The sequence below is a fragment of the Salarias fasciatus genome, chromosome 1, assembly GCF_902148845.1.
Source record: "Salarias fasciatus chromosome 1, fSalaFa1.1, whole genome shotgun sequence".
NCBI classification, from domain to species: Eukaryota; Metazoa; Chordata; class Actinopteri; order Blenniiformes; family Blenniidae; genus Salarias; species Salarias fasciatus.
In genome coordinates, this window is record NC_043745.1 from 1,394,935 (window position 1) to 1,420,987 (window position 26,053).

The following is a 26,053-nucleotide window of genomic DNA, read 5'->3' on the forward strand; positions in this document are numbered from 1 at the left end:
GACTGACAGAACAACACAGCTTTCCTTTAACAGACATGTTGAACAGACTCAGGTCTTTTCAAGTGAAATTAACTAAATTCAAAGTGCAACTACTGAGAAGTACTTTCAAAAAAGCTGAAATGCTGTAGATTTATCAGAGAATCCTGCCTGCCTGGATCACCCTCCCAGCGGTGAGCTGCACAGAAAACCCCTTTCTCCAGCAGCAGGGTTCAGGTGCATTTGTGGGATGAGTAGCAGAGCCTTGTATTTCCTTTACTGCATTGGTTTTCCTTTGCTGTTGACTTGAGGTGTGAAGAGAGGAGACATGCTGGTAGTTTAGCTGAATAATCCATCACACCATATCAGAGAAAGGGATTAATGAACCTATCCTGGATTTGTCATGTGTGGAACATGAAGTGTATCGTCGTTTCTGGTGAAAGCCCCGAGGCTGGCAGTCACTTCCTCACTCTCCATCAGCCAGCGTTTCCGTGCTCTATGAACGGCTTCCTCCACGGCTGTGCTTTAATTTCACTTCCTGCGCGAGAGATAATCCCAGTCCTCAGAGAATATTCATTCACAACACAACAAAACAAGCCAGCACAACCACGACTCCGGGTGCTGACGCCAGTCTGCAGCCTCTGCTCAGGAACGAGAGACCGGAAACCAGGTCCGACAGCAATCCACAGCAAATACCCAGAGTACACTGGGGCTTCAACACCGTCATCAGGTCCGTCTATTCCAGAATGAGTTACAGAGGAAGCACCGAGGAGCTGTTTACATGGCAACCATCTGAAAACCAAGTCTGTTTCAACAACTACATGGAAACCAAGTCGTTTGTAGTTTCAGTAATGAAACCACGGAGAACAACACACTCTCTGAGCAGGAGTTTCACCTTTACATGACGTTTTGAAAATTATGTCCATTTCCACGGAAACGGCAGAGACTGAAAACGAGTAGTAGTTCTCATGTTGGTCCACTAGTTGGTGCTGTTGGTTGTTTTAGTGATGAAACCACAGAGAACAATCCACTCTAAACATTAACAATGCAGAACACGGAGAACAAAGTTACATTTTCATATATGACTCTGATGCCGTGTAAAGAGTCCAGTATGTCCAGAAGGCGGAGCCACTTCATGGTGGACTGGCTCACCACGGACCTTTCTGTCCTCACATGACAGCTATCCTCCAAGAAACATGTTTTAATCATGCAAACTCAATCAGCTAGCAGGTAAACTCCGTCAGATGAAGCTGTTGTTGATTCCTTCACAGATAGTTCGGCATAATGAACAGAAGATACTCCATCATCCCGGCTCCATTATAATGTTTCAGCATGAAAGTCGATTCAGAGACGTCATGAAAAAAAAGACCCGTCCACAGTTTGAACCCCGTCGACTGGATGTAGCTCATCCGCAGTGTGTTTAAAGGTGTGTGCATGCTATCCTGCTGAAAGCACTGCAGCACTGCAGAAGAAGCTTGATGTGGTGTTGAGGTGGCAGTGCATGTACTAATCCTCCACCCTGCAGAATCTGCTGCACTCTGGAGCTAAAGGACAGGCTGGTGTGCATGGCTCTAGGACAGGAGACCCTGTTACCTTCTAACATGGCCACGAGAAAACCACCGTCACAGCGGCTTGATGGTGCAATCAGAGAAAAAATGATCCGTGAAATCAATTCCAACTGTTGCTCTCACTTGTTATCGTGTGTTGCTGTTTCCCTGCGGGAGGATTTAAAGTGCACACTGTGTCTAAATCTGAAGTCCCACATGGAGGAGCTGCAGCGCACACAGGCAAACCGTCGGCTCGAAACACAGAGGAAATATACCTGATGACACGAGCAAGCAGCTGCCACGCCCAGCTGGGTGTGGTGACCAGGTGAGGAGGTGTGGTGACCAGGTGAGGAGGTGTGGCCTCCAGGTGAGGAGGTGTGGTGTCCAGGTGAGGAGGTGCGACCTCCGGGTGAGGAGGTGTGGCCTCCAGGTGAGGAGGTGCAGTGTCCAGGTGAGGAGGTGCGACCTCCAGGTGAGGAGGTGTGGTGTCCAGGTGAGGAGGTGCGACCTCCGGGTGAGGAGGTGCGACCTCCAGGTGAGGAGGTGTGGTGTCCAGGTGAGGAGGTGTGGTGTCCAGGTGAGGAGGTGCGACCTCCGGGTGAGGAGGTGTGGCCTCCAGGTGAGGAGGTGCAGTGTCCAGGTGAGGAGGTGCGACCTCCAGGTGAGGAGGTGTGGTGTCCAGGTGAGGAGGTGTGGCCTCCAGGTGAGGAGGTGCAGCCTCCAGGTGAGGAGGTGTGGTGTCCAGGTGAGGAGGTGCGACCTCCGGGTGAGGAGGTGCGACCTCCAGGTGAGGAGGTGTGGTGTCCAGGTGAGGAGGTGCGACCTCCAGGTGAGGAGGTGTGGTGTCCAGGTGAGGAGGTGCGACCTCCGGGTGAGGAGGTGCGACCTCCAGGTGAGGAGGTGTGGTGTCCAGGTGAGGAGGTGTGGTGTCCAGGTGAGGAGGTGCGACCTCCGGGTGAGGAGGTGTGGCCTCCAGGTGAGGAGGTGCAGTGTCCAGGTGAGGAGGTGTGGTGTCCAGGTGAGGAGGTGCGGTGTCCAGGTGAGGAGGTGTGACCTCCAGGTGAGGAGGTGTGACCTCCAGGTGAGGAGGTGCAGCCTCCAGGTGAGGAGGTGCGGTGTCCAGGTGAGGAAGTGTGACCTCCAGGTGAGGAGGTGTGGCCTCCAGGTGAGGAGGTGCAGCCTCCAGGTGAGGAGGTGTGGTGTCCAGGTGAGGAGGTGCAGCCTCCAGGTGAGGAGGTGTGGCCTCCAGGTGAGGAGGTGTGGCCTCCAGGTGAGGAGGTGTGGCCTCCAGGTGAGGAGGTGTGACCTCCAGGTGAGGAGGTGTGGCCTCCAGGTGAGGAGGTGCAGCCTCCAGGTGAGGAGGTGCGGTGTCCAGGTGAGGAGGTGTGACCTCCAGGTGAGGAGGTGTGGCCTCCAGGTGAGGAGGTGCAGCCTCCAGGTGAGGAGGTGTGGCCTCCAGGTGAGGAGGTGCGGTGTCCAGGTGAGGAGGTGTGGCCTCCAGGTGAGGAGGTGCAGCCTCCAGGTGAGGAGGTGCAGCCTCCAGGTGAGGAGGTGTGGCCTCCAGGTGAGGAGGTGCAGCCTCCAGGTGAGGAGGTGCGGCCTCCAGGTGAGGAGGTGCGGCCTCCAGGTGAGGAGGTGTGGCCTCCAGGTGAGGAGGTGTGGCCTCCAGGTGAGGAGGTGCAGCCTCCAGGTGAGGAGGTGCGGTGTCCAGGTGAGGAGGTGCGGTGTCCAGGTGAGGAGGTGTGACCTCCAGGTGAGGAGGTGTGACCTCCAGGTGAGGAGGTGCAGCCTCCAGGTGAGGAGGTGTGACCTCCAGGTGAGGAGGTGCAGCCTCCAGGTGAGGAGGTGCGGTGTCCAGGTGAGGAAGTGTGACCTCCAGGTGAGGAGGTGTGGCCTCCAGGTGAGGAGGTGCAGCCTCCAGGTGAGGAGGTGTGGTGTCCAGGTGAGGAGGTGCAGCCTCCAGGTGAGGAGGTGTGGCCTCCAGGTGAGGAGGTGTGGCCTCCAGGTGAGGAGGTGTGGCCTCCAGGTGAGGAGGTGTGACCTCCAGGTGAGGAGGTGTGACCTCCAGGTGAGGAGGTGTGGCCTCCAGGTGAGGAGGTGCAGCCTCCAGGTGAGGAGGTGCGGTGTCCAGGTGAGGAGGTGTGACCTCCAGGTGAGGAGGTGTGGCCTCCAGGTGAGGAGGTGCAGCCTCCAGGTGAGGAGGTGTGGCCTCCAGGTGAGGAGGTGCGGTGTCCAGGTGAGGAGGTGTGGCCTCCAGGTGAGGAGGTGCAGCCTCCAGGTGAGGAGGTGCAGCCTCCAGGTGAGGAGGTGCGGCCTCCAGGTGAGGAGGTGTGGCCTCCAGGTGAGGAGGTGCAGCCTCCAGGTGAGGAGGTGCGGCCTCCAGGTGAGGAGGTGCGGCCTCCAGGTGAGGAGGTGTGACCTCCAGGTGAGGAGGTGTGGCCTCCAGGTGAGGAGGTGCAGCCTCCAGGTGAGGAGGTGCGGTGTCCAGGTGAGGAGGTGTGACCTCCAGGTGAGGAGGTGTGGCCTCCAGGTGAGGAGGTGCAGCCTCCAGGTGAGGAGGTGTGGCCTCCAGGTGAGGAGGTGCAGCCTCCAGGTGAGGAGGTGTGGCCTCCAGGTGAGGAGGTGCGGTGTCCAGGTGAGGAGGTGTGGCCTCCAGGTGAGGAGGTGCAGCCTCCAGGTGAGGAGGTGTGGTGTCCAGGTGAGGAGGTGTGGTGTCCAGGTGAGGAGGTGCGGCCTCCAGGTGAGGAGGTGTGGTGTCCAGGTGAGGAGGTGCGGTGTCCAGGTGAGGAGGTGCAGCCACAGCCACAAATTGCCAGCTGTGCTCAGTAATGAATGGCTTGAGGTTACATGTGGAACTCTAACAGTGGATCAGCATGTGTCCACCCGGACGGGCAGACTGGAGCAGAAGCAGTGACATTTAGCCTCAATACACACCGCAGAGCAACACACACACCTGCAGCTGCAGCTGCAGCTGGCAGGCGGCTGACCTTCTCTGCAGCCACAACACCAACAGGAGAAACCATTCCAATGCTTTCAGGGGGAGAACAGCTGGCTCCACATGTTTCACATCACCATCAAACACCTGCACAGTCCATCACTCTCCGTCTCTGCAAGGCAGGAAGGAGCAGGCCACTCTTCATCCAGTCCACACCGTAAGACACCAGACTGACACCAGACTGACCAGAACCAGCGAGAAATATTGATGCTCGTTTCCATTACGAAAAAGCTTCTCAGAGCTGGAAGCATGAAAGATGGATGGACTCATAAAACACACACACCACACAGCCGTCATCACACACACACACACACACACACACACACACGGTGTGTCACTGCAGCTGAGCTGCAGTCTGACCGCTGCCTCTGCCTCTGGCCACAGTGCTGGTTGTCATCAGATCCTTGACGCTGTGCTGCTCGGCAGATTGAGCGTCACAGCTGACCTGTGTTTGAGTTTGGATTGAGTGGATGTGTGTGAGGATGTGTGTGAGGATGTGTGAGGACGCGCTGCAGCGGAGCGGTCTGACTGCACACGCCGCCGTCAGGCTGTGTGCACTGGGCGGAGCGGCGCTCAACAGGAGTGAACCTCATGTTTTCTACCAGGGCTCGTCTCTGCTCTGGCTGAGCTCTGATTTCCTTCATTCACTGTCCCTCGGCTGTGGAGCCGTTCCCAGCGCAGTGTGGAGGTGGAGCCGACCCCAGCCGACCCTGAACAGACACTCGACCTTCACAGAGGACAGAGGTCCAGATCAGATTCACAGGCTGCACCATGTGAAAAAACACCATCATGTTCTGTGGTCCTCTTGGCTCATCTTAACAGGACGACAGGTGGAAATTGGACCTGAAATGCTTATCAGATGTTTCTGGCCCTTTCACACCAGCCGTGGTGTGAAAGGGCCCTTCATTAAAAAACACCATGTAACTATGTGAGGAACGTTAGCATTAGCATCTTTATACTGAACAACAGAGAACTTTTTCAGATGTTCAAACCTTCCCTTCAAAAGCTTTTCTGGCTTCGGCTTACTCATGTGAATCAGGCCTGGCATCAGGAGAGTGTGTGGAGGACACACACACACACACACACACACACACAGTCTCGTATTTCTATCCTCGTGGGGACCGTCCATTGACTCCCATTCATGTCTAGCCCCTAACCCTGACCCTTACCCTAACCCTAACCCACACCACAACAAAGCCTAACCCTAAAGAAATGTTTTTGCACTTTTACTTTTTTCAGTAACAACAACATGGTCAAGAAAACACTGTTTCTCCTACTTAGGACCGGAAAAAGGTCCCCACAAGGCACGTCGTTCCACGTTTTGCTATCCTTGTGGGGACATTTGGCCCCGACAAGGATAGAAATACAAGAACACACACACACACACACACACACACACACACACACACACACACACACACACACACACACACACACACACACACACACACACACACACACACACACACACACCTGTGTAGCTGGGAGGGTAACTCGTCCCGCTGCTCAGCAGTTTGCCCCCGGAGCAGTCAGTGTCACTGATCAGCCTGCTCTTACTGTACCTGTCAGAGCAGCGGAGTGTTAACAAAGCATGATGGGAGCTGACAGCAGGACATGGAAGTCCCTCCACAAACACTTCAGCCAGACGAGCAGAGAAAACTCCCGCTCTACTGACTCTGCTGTTAGTGTGACTGCAGACAATAATCTCAAAAGTTTATGAAACTTTTTATTCTGGAACACCTTTATTTGTGAGTACTGTGGGGAGAAAACAGGATGAGAGGTTTGACACAAACCAAAAACACCCTGCAATAAACTATAAGAGGATCGTTAAAACAAGTCTGCTGAGTGGCGAGCGAGCGGAACACACTTCCTTGTCGCTCTGCAAATTTCAGAACAAGTGTATATCTTCTTAATGTAAAATATAAACGACTGTTATGAACTATAAGAGTGGAAACCTGTTAAAAAATACTGAAAAAACTGAAAAGGAAGTGAAACGCGGACGAAGGAGCAGGTGGAATGGCGAGGCCGGTGCTGACTCTGCCCGCTGGAGAGGCAGCTCAGAAGGAGCATATGAGGCCAGAAGTGGAGATTCCTGAAGCCAAGGCCACTCTGAGGACGGACAACAACACCGCAATAACAACGCTAAAGCTCAGCTGAAGTCATGTGAGAAAACTGTGAAGGAGCTAGCCGCGGCGGCTAACGGTGCGTCGGACAGCAACTCCTGCATCCTCCATGTTTTGGTCTCAGCACAGCTGGTTGCTGTGAGGAATCATTACTGGACAAGTATCCAACGTTCTGGACTGACGTCAACGTGCGGTTCAGGTGTGCTGAAGCAGACAGTCGTCTAAAACATGCCAGGCGCCGGCTCTCCAGGAATACAGTACCACACAGCGCCAGAAGGCCGAGTCAGTGAACTCTGTTCAAACCTGATCTGATGAGCGGCTGGACCTGGAGGGACACTCCAGGAGACAAAGCTGAAGGGTGCGGCTGCACGTCAAAGCAGGGACTTTGTGGCTGAGCTGCTGAAGGATGTGTTCAAGCTGGACGAGCGGCCGCTGATGAACAGAGCCCCGGGGGGAAACCCCGGCAACGGCGGACCCGTTACACATTCAGTGACATTACTGAGAGAGTGACTGACGTCTGCTGAAGGTTTAAGATTACAGGAGCAGCCGAGCCACATCTTCAGGGAACTGGATCCAGAGCTTTAGGGGAGCCTCAGCTTGGACCCTGTGAGGAGGACTGGGTTGACCCCAGGAGTGGTTGATCACCACAGAGATCCCAGCAGAGGAGAGCCTCCTTTACAGACACTCAGGGTTACAACGGACAACAGAAGGTGATGAGTTATGAAGTTACTGTTTACCTTAAAGCTTATTTCAAGTTTAGGGACATTGAACACCCACATATTGTCCAACCTCGGTCTCGATATGTTCTACTCTAACCACAGTTAAACCACGAACCTCCTCAGGCTAATCATCAGCGTTTCCTGTTGGTTTATGGCTGAATTTATCAGAGCTACACTCAGTGGTGTAAAGTTGGGACCACCAGGACTTGTGTGGTTTTTTTAAATGACTGTGTATTTAAGCTTTTTTTCTCTGGCGTTATAAAGAGGGAAGAGGAAGTGGCTGCCGACTCACTTCACTTTGGGATAAATTGCCAAAACCAGATGTTTCAAGGATATGAGCGGTTATGAAGCGACAAAACAAAACAGAGCGTTTCACTGCAAGAGGAGGTGACGTAGCTTTCTGTACCTGGAGTGTTTGTGGGATCATCAAGCCTGTAAAACCAGCAGTGTTGTCACAGATTACTTGAAAAGGTAATCCAATTACTGATTACTGATTACTCATCAAAAAGGTAATCTAGTTACTTTACTGATTACTTCAATATCAAAGTAACTAAGTTACTTTAAAAGTAAGTTAGGTACTTTTTACCAATTTCCTCCCTTTGCTGCCTCAACATAAGAATGACAGCTGGTTGTTTAATTAATACTTTACTGAAAGTACACGAACTTGAAGCATGAGCATGTTTTTGTTTCTGTTTCATCGGCTTTACGGTACAGAAACTGGTGTAGAACACGCTCCACCTGCAGGCTGGTCTGACACCATGAAACTGGAACTGTTTAGGAAAATCAGCTTTATGAGCGAGGCCGAGCGCAGGAACTGTAAACAGAGCCGTGCACGCCCGGAGAAGAGGAGCCATCGAGGCGTTTCCTCTGGAGAAGCCGTCCAGCAGGCAGGATGGTCTGGCGCATGCGCGTTTTTCAAAAAGCGAGTAACAGACGTTTGGCTTCGTCTTTTCGAGAAAATCCTGTATGACACCTTTAACATACGTGACCCGGCGTTCTGTCCTCCCCTGGGAAAACGTGACATGCGACGTCACCCCAGATGCCAGAGAAACATTTTCTCTTAGAAATCCACATGTTGTAATGACTCTTGAGTCAACAGTCAGTTAAATGTGCTGTTGCATCACTGTTCCTGATGGTGGCGCTCTAAGATTAGATAGGTGGCTGAAGCCAGCCTGTTGTGTTGTGTTCAGGACTGTTGGAGAGAGCTGAGAGGAGAGTTTTGGCGTGGGTTACGGCCAGCAGTAGCCCTGTGTTGTTGATGGTCTGCTTGGCCTCAGTAAAATTAAAAAGCCATTTGGAACGACCCGGGACGTCTGGGGCTTCGTGGATCGCAGAACGTTACAATATATTATGAGGCAATAAGAAAATAGTAACGCACAGTCACTTAGGAAACTAACTTTAATCAAATTACTAGTTTGGAAAAATGAACTCATTGGATTTCTCGTTACTGAAAGAAAGTATTAAATAACACGCTAGTTAGTAGCGTGTTAGTGACAACACCGATCCGTGGTTCTTGTGCTGGACCGTCCAACGAACTGTCCTCAACATTGTCCTAGGCTTTACTTCTTATTGTCTCATGCTAGCTGTTGCCAAAGCTGTCCGTCCCTGGGAGAGGGATCCCTCCATACTGTGGTTCTCCCCAAGATTTCTTCTTTTCCCACTGGGTTTTTGGAGTTTTTTCTTGCCGGATGTGAGGGTCGAAGGCGGTGGTTGCTTCGTTCTGTCTCGTTACTGTAAATATTGACATATTACCATTATGCTTATTCACTGTTTTTACTTTTACCGACAAATGTAACATCTTGAAGCCCTCTGAGGCAACTGTTGTTGTGATACTGGGCTATACAAAAATAAATTGATTGATTGATTGAACACTGAAAACCAGTAAACTAAATGGCCAACAGGAAACTCACCTGACAAACAAAACGCACCACAATCTCTCCGCCAAATGGATGAACGAGGAGCATCACTGCCAAGGACAGAGGGGTGTCTATAACCGCACCAAAAAACATTCCCTTAAATTCTACTATCGCAGATGAAGAAGGGAGATAAGTTTTGGTCACAGGTGAGATTCAGTGCAGCCCAGTTCAGTTCAGCTGCAGTGTTTCACCTGAAAGAGCAACTTCCAGAGGTGAGACAGGTTCAGCTGTGGGTCGTGAAGGACTCTGATCTGAACATTGTTCTGATTGTCCGGATACTGAACATGAGCCCACTGTGACAGATCTGGAGTTGTTTTCAAAAAACTCTTCGTCATGTAAACAGGACCCAGTTATTTATCCAGCACATTTACTCTGGGAGGATGGCCAACCAAAAACTCCTGGAACCACACACACACACACACACACACACACACACACGCGCACGCTCACGCCCACGCGCGCGCGCGCGCACACACACACACACACACACACACACACACACACACACACACACACACACACACACACACACACACACACACACACACACACACACACACACACACACACACACAATCAGCCAGCAGCTGGAGGAGTGTGTGTCAGCTGGCAGACAGAGTGACTCTGCAGTTCTTGCAGTGTGTGTTGTCGTGCCAGGATCCATGTGGTACATTGACTTGATGCTTCTGGAGGTGGCGAGGCTCACACCCACTGAAGGCGTTTTCCTTTACACTCAACCTGTTGATCAAGCACTGATTTAAAAATACACTTGGCTTAGTGGTTTGTTAAAGAGCGGACTGAGCTTCCTCTGCTCTGCCGAGTGACTTTTCAGTTATTGTTGCAGTTCTGGGAATTCTTCCATTTGTGGTCACTGATGATTCCACAAAAGCTCGACTCCCCGATCTTCTTCCTGTTTTTCCTCAGCAGCTTTGTTTTGTCAGATTGCATAAATGTGGAGATATTTCTATTGTTGATTTGTCATTACCGTCTATAATGTAAAACTCAGCTCTGTTGAAGCAAATAACATTTTTGAAAATTGCAATACAACCTGTGGACTAGGTAACGCTTGATCTGAACACTGACCACGAGTTCTAGAATTTTACGCCACATTCTACATTCAGTCACAAGTCTGACCACTGTTCTCCAAATGTCACCAGGTTGATGGTTGACCTCAGCCATGCTTTACTCCTCATTTTCACACTAGCAGGACTCTTTCAGCAGAGATCCGAAAGCCTCAGCAGCTCTATAGCAGCCGCTAGCTTAGCAATGATATCCAGGGTGAAGCCAACTTCAGAGGGAGACTCCTCACTGCTAACAGGGATTTTCTTTTCTGCTGATATGAGAGATCTGTGTGTGTGTGTGTGTGTGTGTGTGTGTGTGTGTGTGTGTGTGTGTGTGTGTGTGTGTGTGTGTAGGCCTGTGGTACAGAATATAAAGCAGGCAGATCCCCTGGTGTATGCCTCCACTACATATTCCCACAGAGCTCAATGTGCTGCTACAACAGAGGAAAACAGTCAGAAGACAAATGAACTGAGAGTAGAGTACACCTTCAGCGTGTAGGAAACATCTCTAACCAACACCACAATGCGCGTCATGAATTCCTGTCCGCGAGGGTCCAGCGGACCGATCCACGGACGTCCGTGCAGCAGCCAGATTTTGTGACCGCGTTGCGCGACCTGCGTATACGCATGCGCCAGAGCGCCACAGCAAACAAAGCATGACGGGAAAAGTGACAGTAGACGGAGCTACAGCCTGATGGCTCCACACAGGGACACCAGAGTGAGAAAAACCCTGTCTGGAGGGAGGACAAGGTCTGCCGACAGAAGTCAGTGTCTAATCGCTCTGGCGCCGCTCCCGCAATTCAGAAACAGAAAAAAAAAGAATAAATAAACTTTAATATTAAATGATAACGTACTGACAAGGTATGTGCTTAATGCACCTAATCTCTAAATAATCTGTAATAAAGGAGCAGATAAACAGCCTGTAGCGCCGAAGCTGAGCCCAGAATGACCGCTACATTCCACTGCGTGCGTTTGTGCGTTTGTGCTGCGCTCCGCTCAGCTCCGCTCCGTCTGTTCAGAACCCACAGCTCCGCTTTGCTCCGCTGCGTCTCTGTTCCGCCGGCCGGAGAAGCAGAGCAGCGCAGCGCTATTTAGCATCGACCTCCAAAAGCTGAGCAGTCTGGGCCACACTGGCATCTTTCTCTGTACATCCTGGTAGAAAGGATGATGGGGTCATATAAAATTTTATGATTCTCCACTTCTAAAATCAGCGTCTCTTCATGCTGGTTGTTGTGCTTCAACACGCTGAGTTTCGTGCGACAGGATGTTGACATTCTGACCATTCAGAATAAAATGCATTCATGGTCCTGAATATGTATTTGGTAGAAAACACGAAATTTATGGACAATAGCCTGCAAATGGGCCATATATGCAGCTGTGTAAACATTCAGAAACGTTCGACTATAGCTTGATTACAGGCAAAATAGAAGTTTGTCAAATAAAACTTTAAAATGTGTTTTAATTTTTGTTTGCCCGCTTTTTAAAGTGTACATTTTAATCAGTATGGTATGTCTATTCGTGATATATCTGAAAATTAACGTGAGGACAAATAAAACGTCTTTTAACAGTTTAAAGTTTTTAATAAAGACAAAATGATTTTATTTTGTATAAAGCCGGAGGTTGTTGGAGTTCTCTTTCCTGTTTGGTGCATCGGAACTGTGGAAATGTATGCGTATGGAGACCTGGACGGACCGGACCGGAGAGGAAAATAGACCTTGGCTCTATTTTGGACTGACGGAGCGGAGCGGGGCGGGGCGGGGCGGGGCGGGGCGGGGCGGGGCGGGGCGGACCCAGACGGAGCCCATCGCAGGCTGTGGAATCAGCTACAGTCATTAAAATAGCAACGTATTTGCTGCGGCGGTCGGACCGGAGCGCAGCTGAGTGGACCGCACGCAGTGGAATTTAGGGGTGAGCCCAAAACGACCCACGGCGTCTGGAGACAAAAAAAATATCCGCTGTAACGCGGTTTTGTGCCACATGCATAAATGCGCACAAAGATACACACCCTCCCCTACTGTACAACATGAAGACAACTGGAATTAATCAGTGACTTAAACCCCAAATTCCACTGTAGGGTTGTCCTCAGATAGTCGACGATTCGACGATTCGTTCGAAGGGGCCTGATTCGACTACCAATCACGCAGTCGAAGCATCGAAAAAATGTGGTTATTAAACGAGGACCATTCCATCACAGCTGTATGGGGGTGCTGAATGACTGATTTTACATAGAATTGCTTGTTTTTTCCAAATAAACATGATATAAAGCCTATTTGATATACATGTTAGCCTATCAAATATACTGTGGAAAAATTTACTTAACTTGTACTTTTATTCAATACTCTATTTAGTGTTTGTGAATGAACCACCATGGTGAGTGGCACAATCCCATTTTGCACAGAGCTCCGTCACAGAGCAGCGTCTCGGTGGTGATTTGGCTGAACTTTAAAAGGCTCACAATGTCGGGAAAAAAAACAGAACTTCAGACCAAGTCAAAGATGATCCAAAAAAAGTCAAATGCAGATTGTGTCCTTTCATATCACTTCACAACAACATGGCTTTCCACATTAAACGGGTCAGTAGCCAGATAATTGGGTAATAAAAGACGGTTCTGTTACTCAATTCTCATTTTTAATGCTGACTTTTATTTCGTTTAATTGTAATATTTTAGGTTATTATTATATTATTATTTTTATTTATCTAAAAGGCTAATTCTATTTAATTTAGTGTTTGTTTTTGCATGGATGTTGCGCTGCGAAACGGACCGACACAGTGCAATTAAGCCTATTTCATTTAATTTGAGCAGATAATGTGAGAAACTGTTTAGCCAAAAAATGTGAGTTTATCTGCAGAGATTATAGATATAAATAAATGACATGCTTTAGCCTGTTTGTTAGAAGAGGGTTTGGTTCAGTCACTTGAACTATACTTCATTTGTTTGATGTTTAGAGTCACCGACACTTTGTTCCAGTCTGTGTTTCAGTGTGTAGGAAAAAAATAAGTGTTGTTTTACCTGGCTGCACTGCTTTTTATTTATTTATTTATTTTTATTATTCTTAGTGCAATCAGGGCTGGCTGTAGGCATAGGCGCGCCGACGCTCCGTGTACCTTGTGAGCACTGCTCTGCGCTGTGCTGCGCTGCTCCGACGCCCTGTGTAGGCACGCTCCGCCAAACAAGATGATAGATTCGACTATCAGTCGACTATTGGCAGAATCGGACGAATCAGATTCGACTATGGAAATTCTTAGTCGGGGACACCTCTATTCCACTGCATCTGTGACATTTTGACCAAACGTTGTCCGTCTGTAAGGGATCAACAGGTCTCCTCTGGTTGTGGCTCCTGTAGTCCTGTCTAAGTTTTCTTTATGTTTAACAAACTCCTTTCGCGGCGGTGGGGCAAGGGAGTGCAAGACCTTCTAGATCAGACAGACTCTTTTAAGATTGACCATGTTATTGAAGTCTTTTAGTTTGAGCTTTTTCAGAACATGACAGTGGTGGTGGGAAATGGGCTTTGTTAGAGCTATTTATTACTCTTTAAGTATTTTCTGAATATTTTCTTATTTATGTTTTGTTTGTGTTATTTCATATAGTGTTTATTTTTGTTTAGATTGATTGTTTGTTTATTTTGCATGTTTGGTTTGGGTAATTGGCACATTATTTTCTGTTAGGCTTGCTTTTGTAGAGTTAATTGATATCACCTGCATTTGGAGGTTATTTAAGGAGGTTGCAGGCAGAGGATCAGGGTGCACCCGGGTGGGGCTATGGTTTTTTACCAGCGCGAGAGAAGCAGCAGGAAGTGATCGCTCCAATTGTTTGCTTGCTTTGGAGAATAAACCATGACAAACCTCACTGGATTTTGTTGGACTATGCTTTCTTTTGCCTGCGTAAACCACAACCCGGTGCACCAGTGGCAGTTTGAAGTTTGAGTTTTGATTTTTGATTTTTGTTGCATTTTAGACAAATAGCCACTATAGGCTTTTTATCGAGTGTTTTTAAACTTCTTTTGTAAAGGTTTTCAATTGTTTTAAGCGTTGTTGGACAAGGTAGGGACCAAGAAGTCAAACAATAATCTATGTGAGAAATAATCATTGAATAAAAATAGGTTTTAGAAACATTTATATTTAAATTATGTCGAATTTGGCTAAAATTTCGATTATTAAATTTGATAACTTGGGAAACTTTCTTCATGGTTCCTGAAGGACAGTGTTGGATCTGAAGTTACTCCGAGATATTCAAACTCTGAAACTACATCAAGTTCTACTCCATTTAGTAAGACACTTGGTTTGTTTCCTTCAGTGGGGCATTTGGAGAAGTACATACAGACAGTTTCTGTGGTGTTCAACAATAGGCATGAGTCCCTAAATGATCTGTAGGAGCACATGGACAAGAGAAATATCTGGAATCTGCTGAAGTGAAGCAGCTCTGCTGACCTGAACTAGGGGGGCAATGTGGTTGGGCCCGGAGGTTTCCTGGGGGTTGCAGCCATGGTGATTAATTCCTCTGTACATAAAGGGGGGATACCCACCCCCTCACTAGGGCTGAGTGCCGTTTAACGGTACCTCAGTGGTACCAACCGGTACCGAACAAGAGACGTGCGTATGGGTATCAGTTTCGGTTCTTAAAGTGGCTGCGCGGCCAATAAACATGCGCAGAAACGATGGTTCAGTTCTTCTCTTTTACTGAAAAAACGCTGCATTGCATCATTGAACATGTCACCACGTCTTGCCGGCTCACACTCTTTTTCTAACAGCATGCAGAGAGCCTGCAGCCTGCAGCCCTTCTTCCTCTCTGGTGTCTGTGTAAAATAAGGTTGAACTTGCAAACAGCACCCCTAGTGACATGAAGAGCAAATGCAGTCATGGCGTCGTCTGTGCGCCGTGAAGGCAGGTACCGAAAAAAATACCGTTCAGGAACCGGTACCGCACATGAGGTATCGAAAAAGTACTTGTACCAGAAAAATATCTAACGGTACCCAGCCCTACCCCTCACAGACCACGAACCATGAGGGCTCCTCCAGAGTCCACCTCCATCACTTCATCTCCAGGGATTATGGAGGACCGCACTCACACTTTATTGTCGAATCTCTATTTGTTTTCAAGTCTCCAAATAGCCTTTAGTGTTCCCCATGTTCTTGGTCTTAGTGTCAGTTAGGAATTATTCAGGGAGCTCCTGAGGCCTGCCAGTTGGCCCTGGAGAGATTATCTGCCTCAGTGCCTGAGCTCAGGATCCCCTCAGAAGGTTTTCAGCATCGTGAAAAAGATCCCTGGATGACTGTAGTATTTCTAAGACTGACAAACGTTCATTCGGACAAGTCGTCCCAGGATGTCAGTCTTTTGATTGCAGAACACACATATTGACTCCACTGTAAATGAGGAGTACTTCTCCACCGAGACACACACAGCTGACTGGAGGTGTTCACCAGAACTTTCCGTGTTTCAAGAAATAACAAAGCAAAGATGCAGTGCACCTCCAATTTAGCTAAAGTGCCAGTTTAACCAAAGAGCAGACGTTTTAAGTGGATCCACTGATCAGGCTCCGGGGCTCAAACATGCTCAAACATGGTCATGGGTCCATGAGGGGATAGAGCGGGAGGCAGTGTGCCAAAACAGCATTCATCAATAGAGTGACACCGGAGAATCAGTAGCAAGGGAAACATGGGGCTCCTTCACACAGCAATGATTCCAAGTGAAAACTCAAAACTTCAGTTGAGTTTTTGGTGTCTGTTCACACGACAACGGAGGTCAGAACAACTGGAAACACAACTTCTTGCGAACTGCTCCTAAGATGGAACCTTTGGAAAACACTCTAAATCTGACGTCATGTAAACAGGTGAAAACTGCACCTTCTGGAAACTCTGAGGCTCCCTCCTGAGTAGAAGGCAGAAACGCTGGTCCTGGTCCTGGGCTTGGTCTTGGTCTTGGTCCTGGTCTTGGTCTTGGTCTTGGTCCTGGTCTTGGTCCTGGTCTTGGTCTTGGTCCTGGTCTTGGTCCTGGTCTTGGTCCTGGTCTTGGTCCAGATCCTGGTCCTGGTCTTGGTCCAGATCCTGGTCCTGGTCCAGATCCTGGTCCTGGTCTTGGTCCAGATCCTGGTCCTGGTCCAGATCCTGGTCCTGGTCTTGGTCCAGATCCTGGTCCTGGTCCAGATCCTGGTCCTGGTCTTGATCCTGATCCTGGTCCTGGTCCAGATCCTGGGCTCTGCAGTCAGAGTGAAGTCGTTCTGCTCATGTTCAGCAGATGAACAGTCAGAACAATGTTTCCCTCCAGAGTGTCACGGCTCTCAGTCTGGCTGTAGCTCGGTTGGTGTCACTATAAGGACGCTGTTGGTTCCATTCCCTATCTCACCCTGTCCACGTGCCAAAATGTCTTTGAGCAAGACACTGAACTCCTAACTGAGTGGAAGGACTGAGCATGGCAGCATGGCAGCATGGCAGCCGCCTGCGCCGGAGTGTGAATGTGAATTGCAGTGTGAAGCACTTCGGGCTGTGCTCCAGCAGAGTGACGGTGTAAAAAAGTCTGGTCCATTTATCACGTGAACTGAACTACTCCAAGAAGAAACACTGCTCACGAGAAGCGCCTTGGCAGATCAGCTTCCTCATTTCATTCAGTTAAATCAGTTATGCAGCACAAGTCAATACCGATACCTTCCTGCTACTCAAGCCCGATACAGTAACATTTATATTCTATTTATAGGGTTGTCCCTTCAGGTTTGCACTCATTGGAGCTTTTCTTTATTTGAGCTATTTTTTTCAATATTATCAACCTTATTAGTAAGATGTCATCATTCCTAATATAGACACAATAATTATCAGTCCAATACTTATCATGCAACCCAGTAAAATAAAAATCATGATCTTTCAGCTCTAGAAGACACTGAAGGTAAAAAACTGTCACCTGCTGTTCAGCTCATGCTTCAGGATGAGGAGCTTCAATTAGTGGCTGTGCCCGTGTTCTAAGAACACTGCTTTACCGCAGACTTTCTGAGTGTGTGTGTGTGTGTGTGTGTGTGTGTGTGTGTGTGTGTGTGTGTGTGTGTGTTGGACGCAGCAAAGTGCCTCCTTCCTGACATTTTTCTGACATGTTTCAAAAGGCTTTTTAATGCAACACACTGCTGTCTGAAATATTGAAGAGCCAGTAAGTCACAGAAAGGCCTGCTGGGCCTCAGCCAGAGCAACATCCACCTATTCAATCTATATTTCATGGTCATGAATGAATGAATGGCTGACTCTTCTTTATATAGCCTCGTGGTGGGAGGGGGACTTGGTAATGGTCAAATGCAGCCGCAATAAACATTCAATGGAGTCGTGCACAAAAGCTCTTTGTGGAAGCGTTGTTGTGAACCTTCTGTGAATCTTTTTCACCTTTGCTGACTCATTTTGGCCGAACTCATTAAACTGGGACAGAGGTTGAAAGGTCACATCAAGAAGCCCCACTTGGAACCATGGACAGCTGAATTCTTTTGACACTGTCAGGGTGGGACACGAATGGCTCAAACTGGGTCCCATGAACTAGACACCTCAGGCTGACATGACACTTGGCAAAGCTTCCTGCAGGACTCAGGCGTCTCCCCAGTCTGGAGGGCATGTTGTCCTGAAGGAGCATCTGAACCCGAGTGACTGTGAATGCAGCATTCAGACCTGCTCTCATCCAGAACCTTCCTTCAGTCCGCTGATTAATGTTTATCTTCCACTGACTGCCTCCCACATGCAACACATCCTCAACACCTACAGGCGCACTGAGTCGACAGCAGGAACTGACATTAGCTGCATCAAGGAGTTACAGCGTTCCTTGTTATCTGTGGAAAATTGAGATTCATATTTCATTTCCTGCTTCAGGCTACATTTCCAGAAGAGCGAGCATGAAAAATGAATGCTGTTCTAAATCTGTAGAGGAACTGCGAGAAAACAGCTCTGTCCATGACATCGAGAGTCTCCTCCCTCATTCAGGTTCAGCAGAACAAACTATTGCTGGAACAAGGAGTTTTAAACCAGAGGTGTGCAGAGTTAAAAGCACCGACATATTTCTGCCTCTTCATTATTGGTGAGCAAAGTCAGGGTGTGAAAAAGCAGAAAACTCAGTAGAGTACAGTAAGCATGCAGAGTGCCAGAGGGACTGCTGATTCCTTTGGAGAAAGCCTTCTGACTCGGCTCCCAGCCGGCATGGTTCCTGGGTCAGAGAGTGTCTGGAGGGAGAGGCTGCCGCTTCACCTCCTCCAGGCTGGGTATATTGGTATGAATCTGCTGCAAAGCTTCCCGTCTCTCCGTGGGATCATGCATATTCTACACCTGCCAGACACACTCGGAGAAACTCACAGCGTGGCAGTTTGGCCTGATGATAAAATAAAAGGAGTTTCACAGTGAGACTAATCAGAGAGCAAATCCATCTCACAGGATGTGACGGTAATGATGGAGGAAGATCATCACTGACAGACGCTGTCTGCGCTGAATCCCTCCTGATACAGGAACAGTGTTTCAGGGATTATTCAGAGTAATGCTCAGTTTAATCCAGGTTTATTCCCCTCATACCATCTGCAGCACAGTCATCTCCAGACAGCTGAACATGGACGGAGAGCCACCAAGGCTCACATAAAGAAAACAGGCGAGAACAGGATTACGATTGCAACAACACATCATCAATAGGGTAAAACTAACCTGTCTCACGACGGTCTAATTCCAGCTCACGTTTCCTATCAGTGGGTGAACAATCCAGCGCCTGGTGAATTCTGCTTCACAGTGACGGGAAGAGCCGACATCGAAGACATCAACACATTTTGCTGAAGCTATCTGAGATCTTCTGCATTTCTTCACTCAAGGCATCATTTTTCGTTGATTAGCTTGGTTTGTTGGGAGTCTCTGAGCCATCAGAGGGAAATCTGAAGGCACTCTGTGTTGGGGCAGTCTGGGTCAGGAGTCGGGACAGGATGGGCTCTGATCAGACTCTCTGCTGCCGTCAGGACCTGCCTCTGCACCGATCACTTTACACCACCTAGTTTAACTGTCTATTCAACCAGAAAACTCACCAATGATCAACGCCCCCCCCCCCAAAAAAAAACCCACACATCCAAAAGTACTTTGATTTGACTGCTTGTTAAAGAGTGTGACTATAATTAGAGACTGTCAATGAGTTTCTGCTCTGACATTCTGTTGTCTTCCCCCAGTAGCAGGGAAACATGCAGATTTCAGTTCTGCTATGATGAAACATCACTGCACAGGTAATAAACTTTATAACAGTGATAATCCATTATACTGACAATAAAGCCGCTGCTGCATTGCAGTAGGTTACCGTCCCATCACTGCTCCACTGGACACTGTAACTAATGGAAAATGTTACCAACTCATATTTTCCACTTCTTCTTCCACATCAGTCCCCTTGGTATGGTCAGATGAATATTCTCAGCCCCCTGATGACTCCCTCGTAGTCTGAAAGTCTTTACTGTATTTGAATTAAGAATAAATTTTTCAGCACTGCTGTGGATTCTCTCTCAGAAAACTATGAAAGTGTGTAGCTCCCCATTTTTCATGTTCATCTGAGTAATTGGATGCTGCAGAAAATGTCTTAAACTACAAGAGCTATTATAAAAATCTTCTGTTTAACTTGAAACAGGTTGACTTGACAGTAAACAAGGTAGACAGGCAAAGAAAGGGGAGACAGCACATGAAACCTACAGATAAACGAGTGGAAGTGAACCAGAGCCAACAGTTTACTCACACTGTGGCACTACCGAGGTGACGCCTGTCCAAACCAGATGATCATCCAGTGAGTCACTGTGCAAACGTCCCAAACCACAACGATCATTCCAGCATCCAGCTGCGTCACCACAACAGTGTTACAAACAAGGTCAAGTCTCACTTTCTGCCCATCGTTTACAGTTCAGATCAACAATGAGACTATCCACTGAAGCCCGGGAACGCTGGTGAAACAGCTTCAGGTTCATAATACATACAGTATATATGACTTCAGGAGATCACTTGGCCTGGGCTACTAGTAAAATAAGCAAAACAACAATTTGACAGTTTGCCTCCACAAACAGACTCCAAGCTCGCCACAAAATTTGGATTTTTACATTTTTCAACTGAATGATAGATTTTTATCACACCCTGGCGTTTGAGAAATGAGCCATTAAGAAGGAATCCTACCAACCTTTAACCATCTAACCACCGGCCCTGTTTAACCCTAAAATACACATTTTTCAGTTTATAACATGAATATTCTGCATCTTGTAAGCTAACCAACCAGCCAACCAGCCAACCAACCAAAAAAACAGTCAAACAACGAACCCACTAAATAGCCAACCAGCCAGCCAACCAACCAGCCAGCCAACCAGCAAAACAAACCAACCAACCAGCAAAACAAACCAACCAACCAGCCAAACAAACCAACCAACCAGCCAACCAGCCAAACAAACCAACCAACCAGCCAGCCAACCAGCCAGCCAACCAACCAGCCAACCAACCAAAAAAACAGTCAAACAGCCAAAAAAAACAGTCAAACAACCAACCCACTAAATAGCCAACCAGCCAGCCAACCAACCAACCAGCCAGCCAACCAGCAAAACAAACCAACCAACCAGCAAAACAAACCAACCAACCAGCCAGCCAACCAGCCAGCCAACCAAAAAAACAGTCAAACAGCCAAAAAAAACAGTCAAACAACCAACCCACTAAATAGCCAACCAACCAACCATCCTTCCATCCAACTAGGCAAACGGCCAAACAACCATGCAACCAAACACTGGAGGACACTCCCACTCTCACCATTAACAACTGATCAGCCAGCCAATCAGACAAACCAGCTCATGGTTCTCACCACAGCTGAGGTACACGATTTATTTTTGGAAAAGGAACGATGGGAATACTCCAGGAAGCTTCAACACTGACAATGTGTGAAGAGACGTATCATGTAAACATCTCAGTTAAAAGGAATACTTCAATAGTTTCCCACCAGAATACCAGTAAACACTGATGGTAGAAATACCAGAGTCCACTCTCTCACTGTGTCTTACTGGAGTGTATCTGGAGTGTTTGACCTCATGAAGGTGGGACAGTTTCTAGCCTTTTCTCCATGGACGGGCTTCATCATTGGTATTTTCTCACTGGTTCCCTTTGGGAAATCTGTTGCTGTCAGCACTTGCACACATCTGAACAGGAGCAGCTGATGATCATAGAAATGAAAGGAGTGTTGATGAACACTATTCTCGTTCTGAACATCACGTCATGAGAGACATGGGACTTCAGAGCCGGCCCACAAACAGTGATTTCAGTTTACTTTGTGGATTTCTCACCATAACCCTCCTTTGTGCACAGTAAAATCTTAACACTTGAATTACTTGGACTCAGATATAGATTCTGGCCTCTGGCCTGGGCTGGACTATCGACAGCCACCCTCTGGCTCAAGCACCTGATGGAGGAAGACTTCAGATAAGAACAGAACGTTGGAATATCTGTCAGGAGGTAAAGATACTGAAATACTTCTGAGAGTAAACTATTGATGCATTAAAAGTTGAGAATCTGAATTATTTAAAACCAAAACAGGACATGAGGTCGGCCATAACTGTGTGTTTTCAATGTGAAAAGAAGATGACCACGAGACATGATTTTTTTAACATCCAATGTCTCCATCCAATAATACTGACTGAACTGGTATGATATGAATGTCATTCTCTTCATTCTGTTGATTTTTTTAATGGGATTATGGACATGTTTGTTTCCATCCTGGGTTTTTTTTTTTCCCTGCAGCTCTGAGTTCAAACTGAAAAAATGTTATAACACGATTGAAGGGTGAAGAATAAGAATCTCAGGCATGTTTCCTGTTACTTTGGAGACTGAAAAATGATCAAACATGTAATGGATACAGCCGAACGGCAAACAGACTTGGTGTGAAAAACTCAAATAGCAATAGATTTACAGTCTCCGGCTTTAGGATGAAGGGAAGACGCCCTGATCCAGCTGCACACCATCAATCATTCAGCGGCAGCAGCAGGTGGAAGCAGAGCTCTGACATTTCCCTGCTGGGTGCTGATACAAACGTCCCTCGAGCACCGGCGTCTCCGGCAGCGGGCTGAAGTCCTGTCATGTCACGTCAAGCTTCATGAAAATCCCTGTCCATCTCACGCTGTTCTGACTCTGTGTCCACAGAACATGACCGGAAGATGAGCGGTGCTCAGACCGACTCGGAGGAGAAGGACTCCAAGGACTGTCCTCCTCCAGAGGAGCTCGAGTGCAAAATCTGCTACCAGCGCTACAACGTCCACAACCGCAAGCCCAAGATCCTGGACTGCCTGCACCGGGTCTGCGCCCGCTGCCTGGTCAAGATCCTGGATCTGGCGGACGATGCGGGCTGCATCTCCTGCCCCTTCTGTCGACACCAGACCGAGATCACGGAGGACGAGCTCTCAGCTCTGCCGGACGACGTCAACATCATGTCTCTCCTGGCGATGCGAGACAAGTCCTGGAGTTCGGACCACAACAGAGAGGTGGTCCTCACGCCAAAGAGTCTGTCCTCCTCCAGCCTGTCTCAGGACTCCTCCAACTGCCTGGTCATCACCATCATGGAGGTCCAGAGGGACTCTCAGCACTCCCCCAGCCACAACGCCAGCTCCGATGTGTATGCCGGGCACAGTCTGGACTCGGTGTCGATCGGATCGAACGGGGCGGCCGATCAGGACGCCCTGTCCAAGTTCTGTAACCATGTCCCCCGCATCCTGGTCTGGCTGCTGGGGTTCCTGTACTTCGGCTCGCTGCCTCTGGGAATCTACTTGCTGGTCATCCAGAGAGTGACTCTGGGCATTGTGTGTGTCAGCTTGGTGCCGTCCAGCCTGACGGTCTGCCTGGTCTACGGATTCTGCCAGTGTCTGTGCCAGGGCGTGTGTGACTGCTCCTCCAGGGGCTGACCCCATGGCGGGAGAGCAAACAGGACGTTCCTGTGGTACCTGCTCCACAGGGGAGGATGACCTCCTCACCTGGTGTATTCCAGCTCAACAGCAGCCAGCAGGTCGGGTCGAGGACTTTGAGCTAATCTACACCGACAGCTGCATCTCAGACATCAGTGACCCTTCTGGAGTGAAGCAGCACACACACCTGCATTCCTGTCACGTTCCTCTGTGATCTTCATTTGTTCTGTACCGTGTTTCAATGAGGGAGTCTAGTGCAGCGTTTGAGAGCAGACCTTTAATACAGGACGGCCTAGCCAGAGCAGTCAGAGTTTTTCCTGGAGCCTCAGTTACCAACAATCAGCTGTTGGGGAGCGCTGGCTCCCTCGCCGATGTTAAGCCTCCTTTGGAAGATTAATTTCCAGAGAGGGACTGTGTTTTGTGTGTATGTTTACTCCAGTACTGTTACAGGGGGAGTTCACTGCTGCAGGAGGAGCCTCCATGCCTTTGCTTGACATTCTAATGAATAACAAGAACGACGAACGACAGGAAAGCGTCTGTTGCAAAGTCTGTCTACTCTGTTGCGTCCCAAACACATCCTCACACTGATGTGATTTGAAGTGTGTGAGGTTTAACCACACACCTGTCTCAGGTTGTCTCTTTCCACATGTAGCTGCTTGTAGAGCTCCAGCTAAAAGCTGCTTTTTGGTTAAAGGAGAGCTTCATGCTGGATTTGATCTATTTTCCATGTCAGAAACACATTTCTACATCTCGCCTTTAAGCGTGTGTGCACATGTTTGCTTTGGGTCATTATTAATTTATAGTTTGCACAGTGTGTGCTGCAGCTTTACACTGATGCTACAGGGTTTTACGCACTTTGGAGAGGAATCAAATAGATTGTACCGTTCTTTGAACCTTAATTTTCCATTTAAGATCTTTTCTGTAGTGTTGATAACTGAGGGATTTGGAATGATTTGTCATTAAATCAATGATGAAATTCAAGTAATTCTATTTTCCATCTAAATGCAAATAAAGCATTTTGTGGGGATAGAAAGACTGCTGGTGAAAAACGCTGTGTGTATGATGGAAATGTGTTGACTCCCACCGTCTCTCCGTCACTATCTATCAGCGCTCACTGTCTCCGTCGCTTCTGTTGTCCTCTGTCTGCTCGTCAATTGACTGACTGCACTCCTGTACCACACGACTGATTACAGATGCTACCAGACAATGAAATAAATTATTTTCTGTACGTTGCTGCCGGCGTGTTTATTTTTAGCGCTGCTGATTCACTCACATTTCTGACTGTCGACCGCAGACACAATCATCACAGGTTAATCTGCTGCTGTCCGTCTCACCAGGCTGAGACCCCGGCTGCCGATGCTCTTCAGAACAAAGGAATCACAAAGGGGAGAGCTGGTTTTCACAGCTGCGGCTTCATTGAAATTGGCCATTTTAAATGAAGTTTTCTGCAGACTGTGTCCCTCAGGACAGTACTGGAGCCAGAAGCTGCTGAGGAGGCGTCCTGCACTCCGGGCACACAGATGTCCTCTGAGGGAAGATTGAAACGAAGACAGGAGTGCCGTCAGACAGCAGAGAGATTCCACTGTCGGGACCAACACACCAGCTCTGGGTCACTGGGGCATTTCTTCAGCTACATGTTTGACAGCGTCCTGAGTCCTCCTCTCTTGATGTCAAACACTAGGTGGGCGCCTCGGACCATTTTCCCAAAGTTGTTTTTGGTGTTTCTGAGCGCTGCTGTCGTGTAAATGGACTCACAAGAAGGTCTTAGTTTTCATGTAAAATTGTGGCGTAAGCGTGGCCTGAGGCTCAGTGTCTGACTCATTCTGAACCGGGTCTGGTTAAAAACAGACTGAACACGACTGAAGTCCTGGAACCAAACTGGCTCCAGTGCTGGTTGGAGGTCAGTTCCGAACCAGTTCTTTGTGTTCCCACCAACCGAGGCCCGGCTCCAGCCCCCAAAAATCGGGGTTCTCCTGGCACCAACTCTTTGCTGGGCCAGATCGGAGCCCCGATCGACTACATCAGGCGCTGGGGGCGGGGCTACGCCTCCCCCAGCAAAAACACAGAGCCTCCATTTTCTTATCAGAAAGCGAGGGTGGAGCAGCATTTCATTTAGTTTAGTTTAACCAAGAAATGGATTTTAAGAATAAGCACTGGTCTGAGAAGGACACCCGGGGCCTCCTGGTGCTGTGGTCTTCAGCAGAAGTCCAGGAAAAACTTGGCAGGGAAAAGCAGACCCAGTTCTCCTTGAGAACCACGGGGAGGTGGCTGCAGCCGGATACAAGCGGAGCGTGGAGCAGCTGCTGAACGACTCCCGGCCCTGGTAAGTTTTATTTATGAAACACCAAGCTGTTAGCCTACAGTGAATATGCTAGCTAGAAATGACCCCAGCAGTGTCTGCTGATGATGTTTTATAGAGTTGTTGGACCATGGCGATGGGTGGCAGCTCGCCGAGCGCTCCAGCAGCTCACCAGGCCTGTGACAGGTCACCGGCAATGTCCTGCAGAGTACCAACCCATGACCACAAAATACTGCATTTACTCTTTTGCTAATCAATGTAGAGAATAATAACTAAAAGCTGCTACTGTTTTGGAGCTTTTCTGGAGCAAGAAGAAGTGCGGACTGAACGCCAGTCTGATGGAGCTCATGGGGCAGGAAAGGAAGGACGAGCTCACGTCAGCGTTAGTGGAAAACATCTAGGAAATGGTGGCTGAGAGGCGTCATAAAGAACACCTTCACCCTGTGATCTGCAGAATTCAACCACAACCAGCCACATTGTCCTCAGGTCATCAAACCATCAACAGCAAGAGTACGAAGCTAAAGCGGGCAAAAG

At 48.6% G+C, this 26,053-nt stretch overlaps 2 protein-coding genes across 3 annotated transcripts in view; one reads left to right on the forward strand and one right to left on the reverse strand.

The window, feature by feature from the left end:
* cep89 (centrosomal protein 89) overlaps positions 1-26,053 on the reverse strand; it is a 69,815-nt gene that overhangs the window by 15,051 nt on the left and 28,711 nt on the right. The window lies entirely within an intron of this gene.
* Positions 22,480-23,220, forward strand: LOC115409449 (E3 ubiquitin-protein ligase RNF182). The gene has a single exon (XM_030120687.1). The coding sequence runs from the start codon at positions 22,480-22,482 to the stop codon at positions 23,218-23,220; it is 741 nt and encodes a 246-aa protein (XP_029976547.1).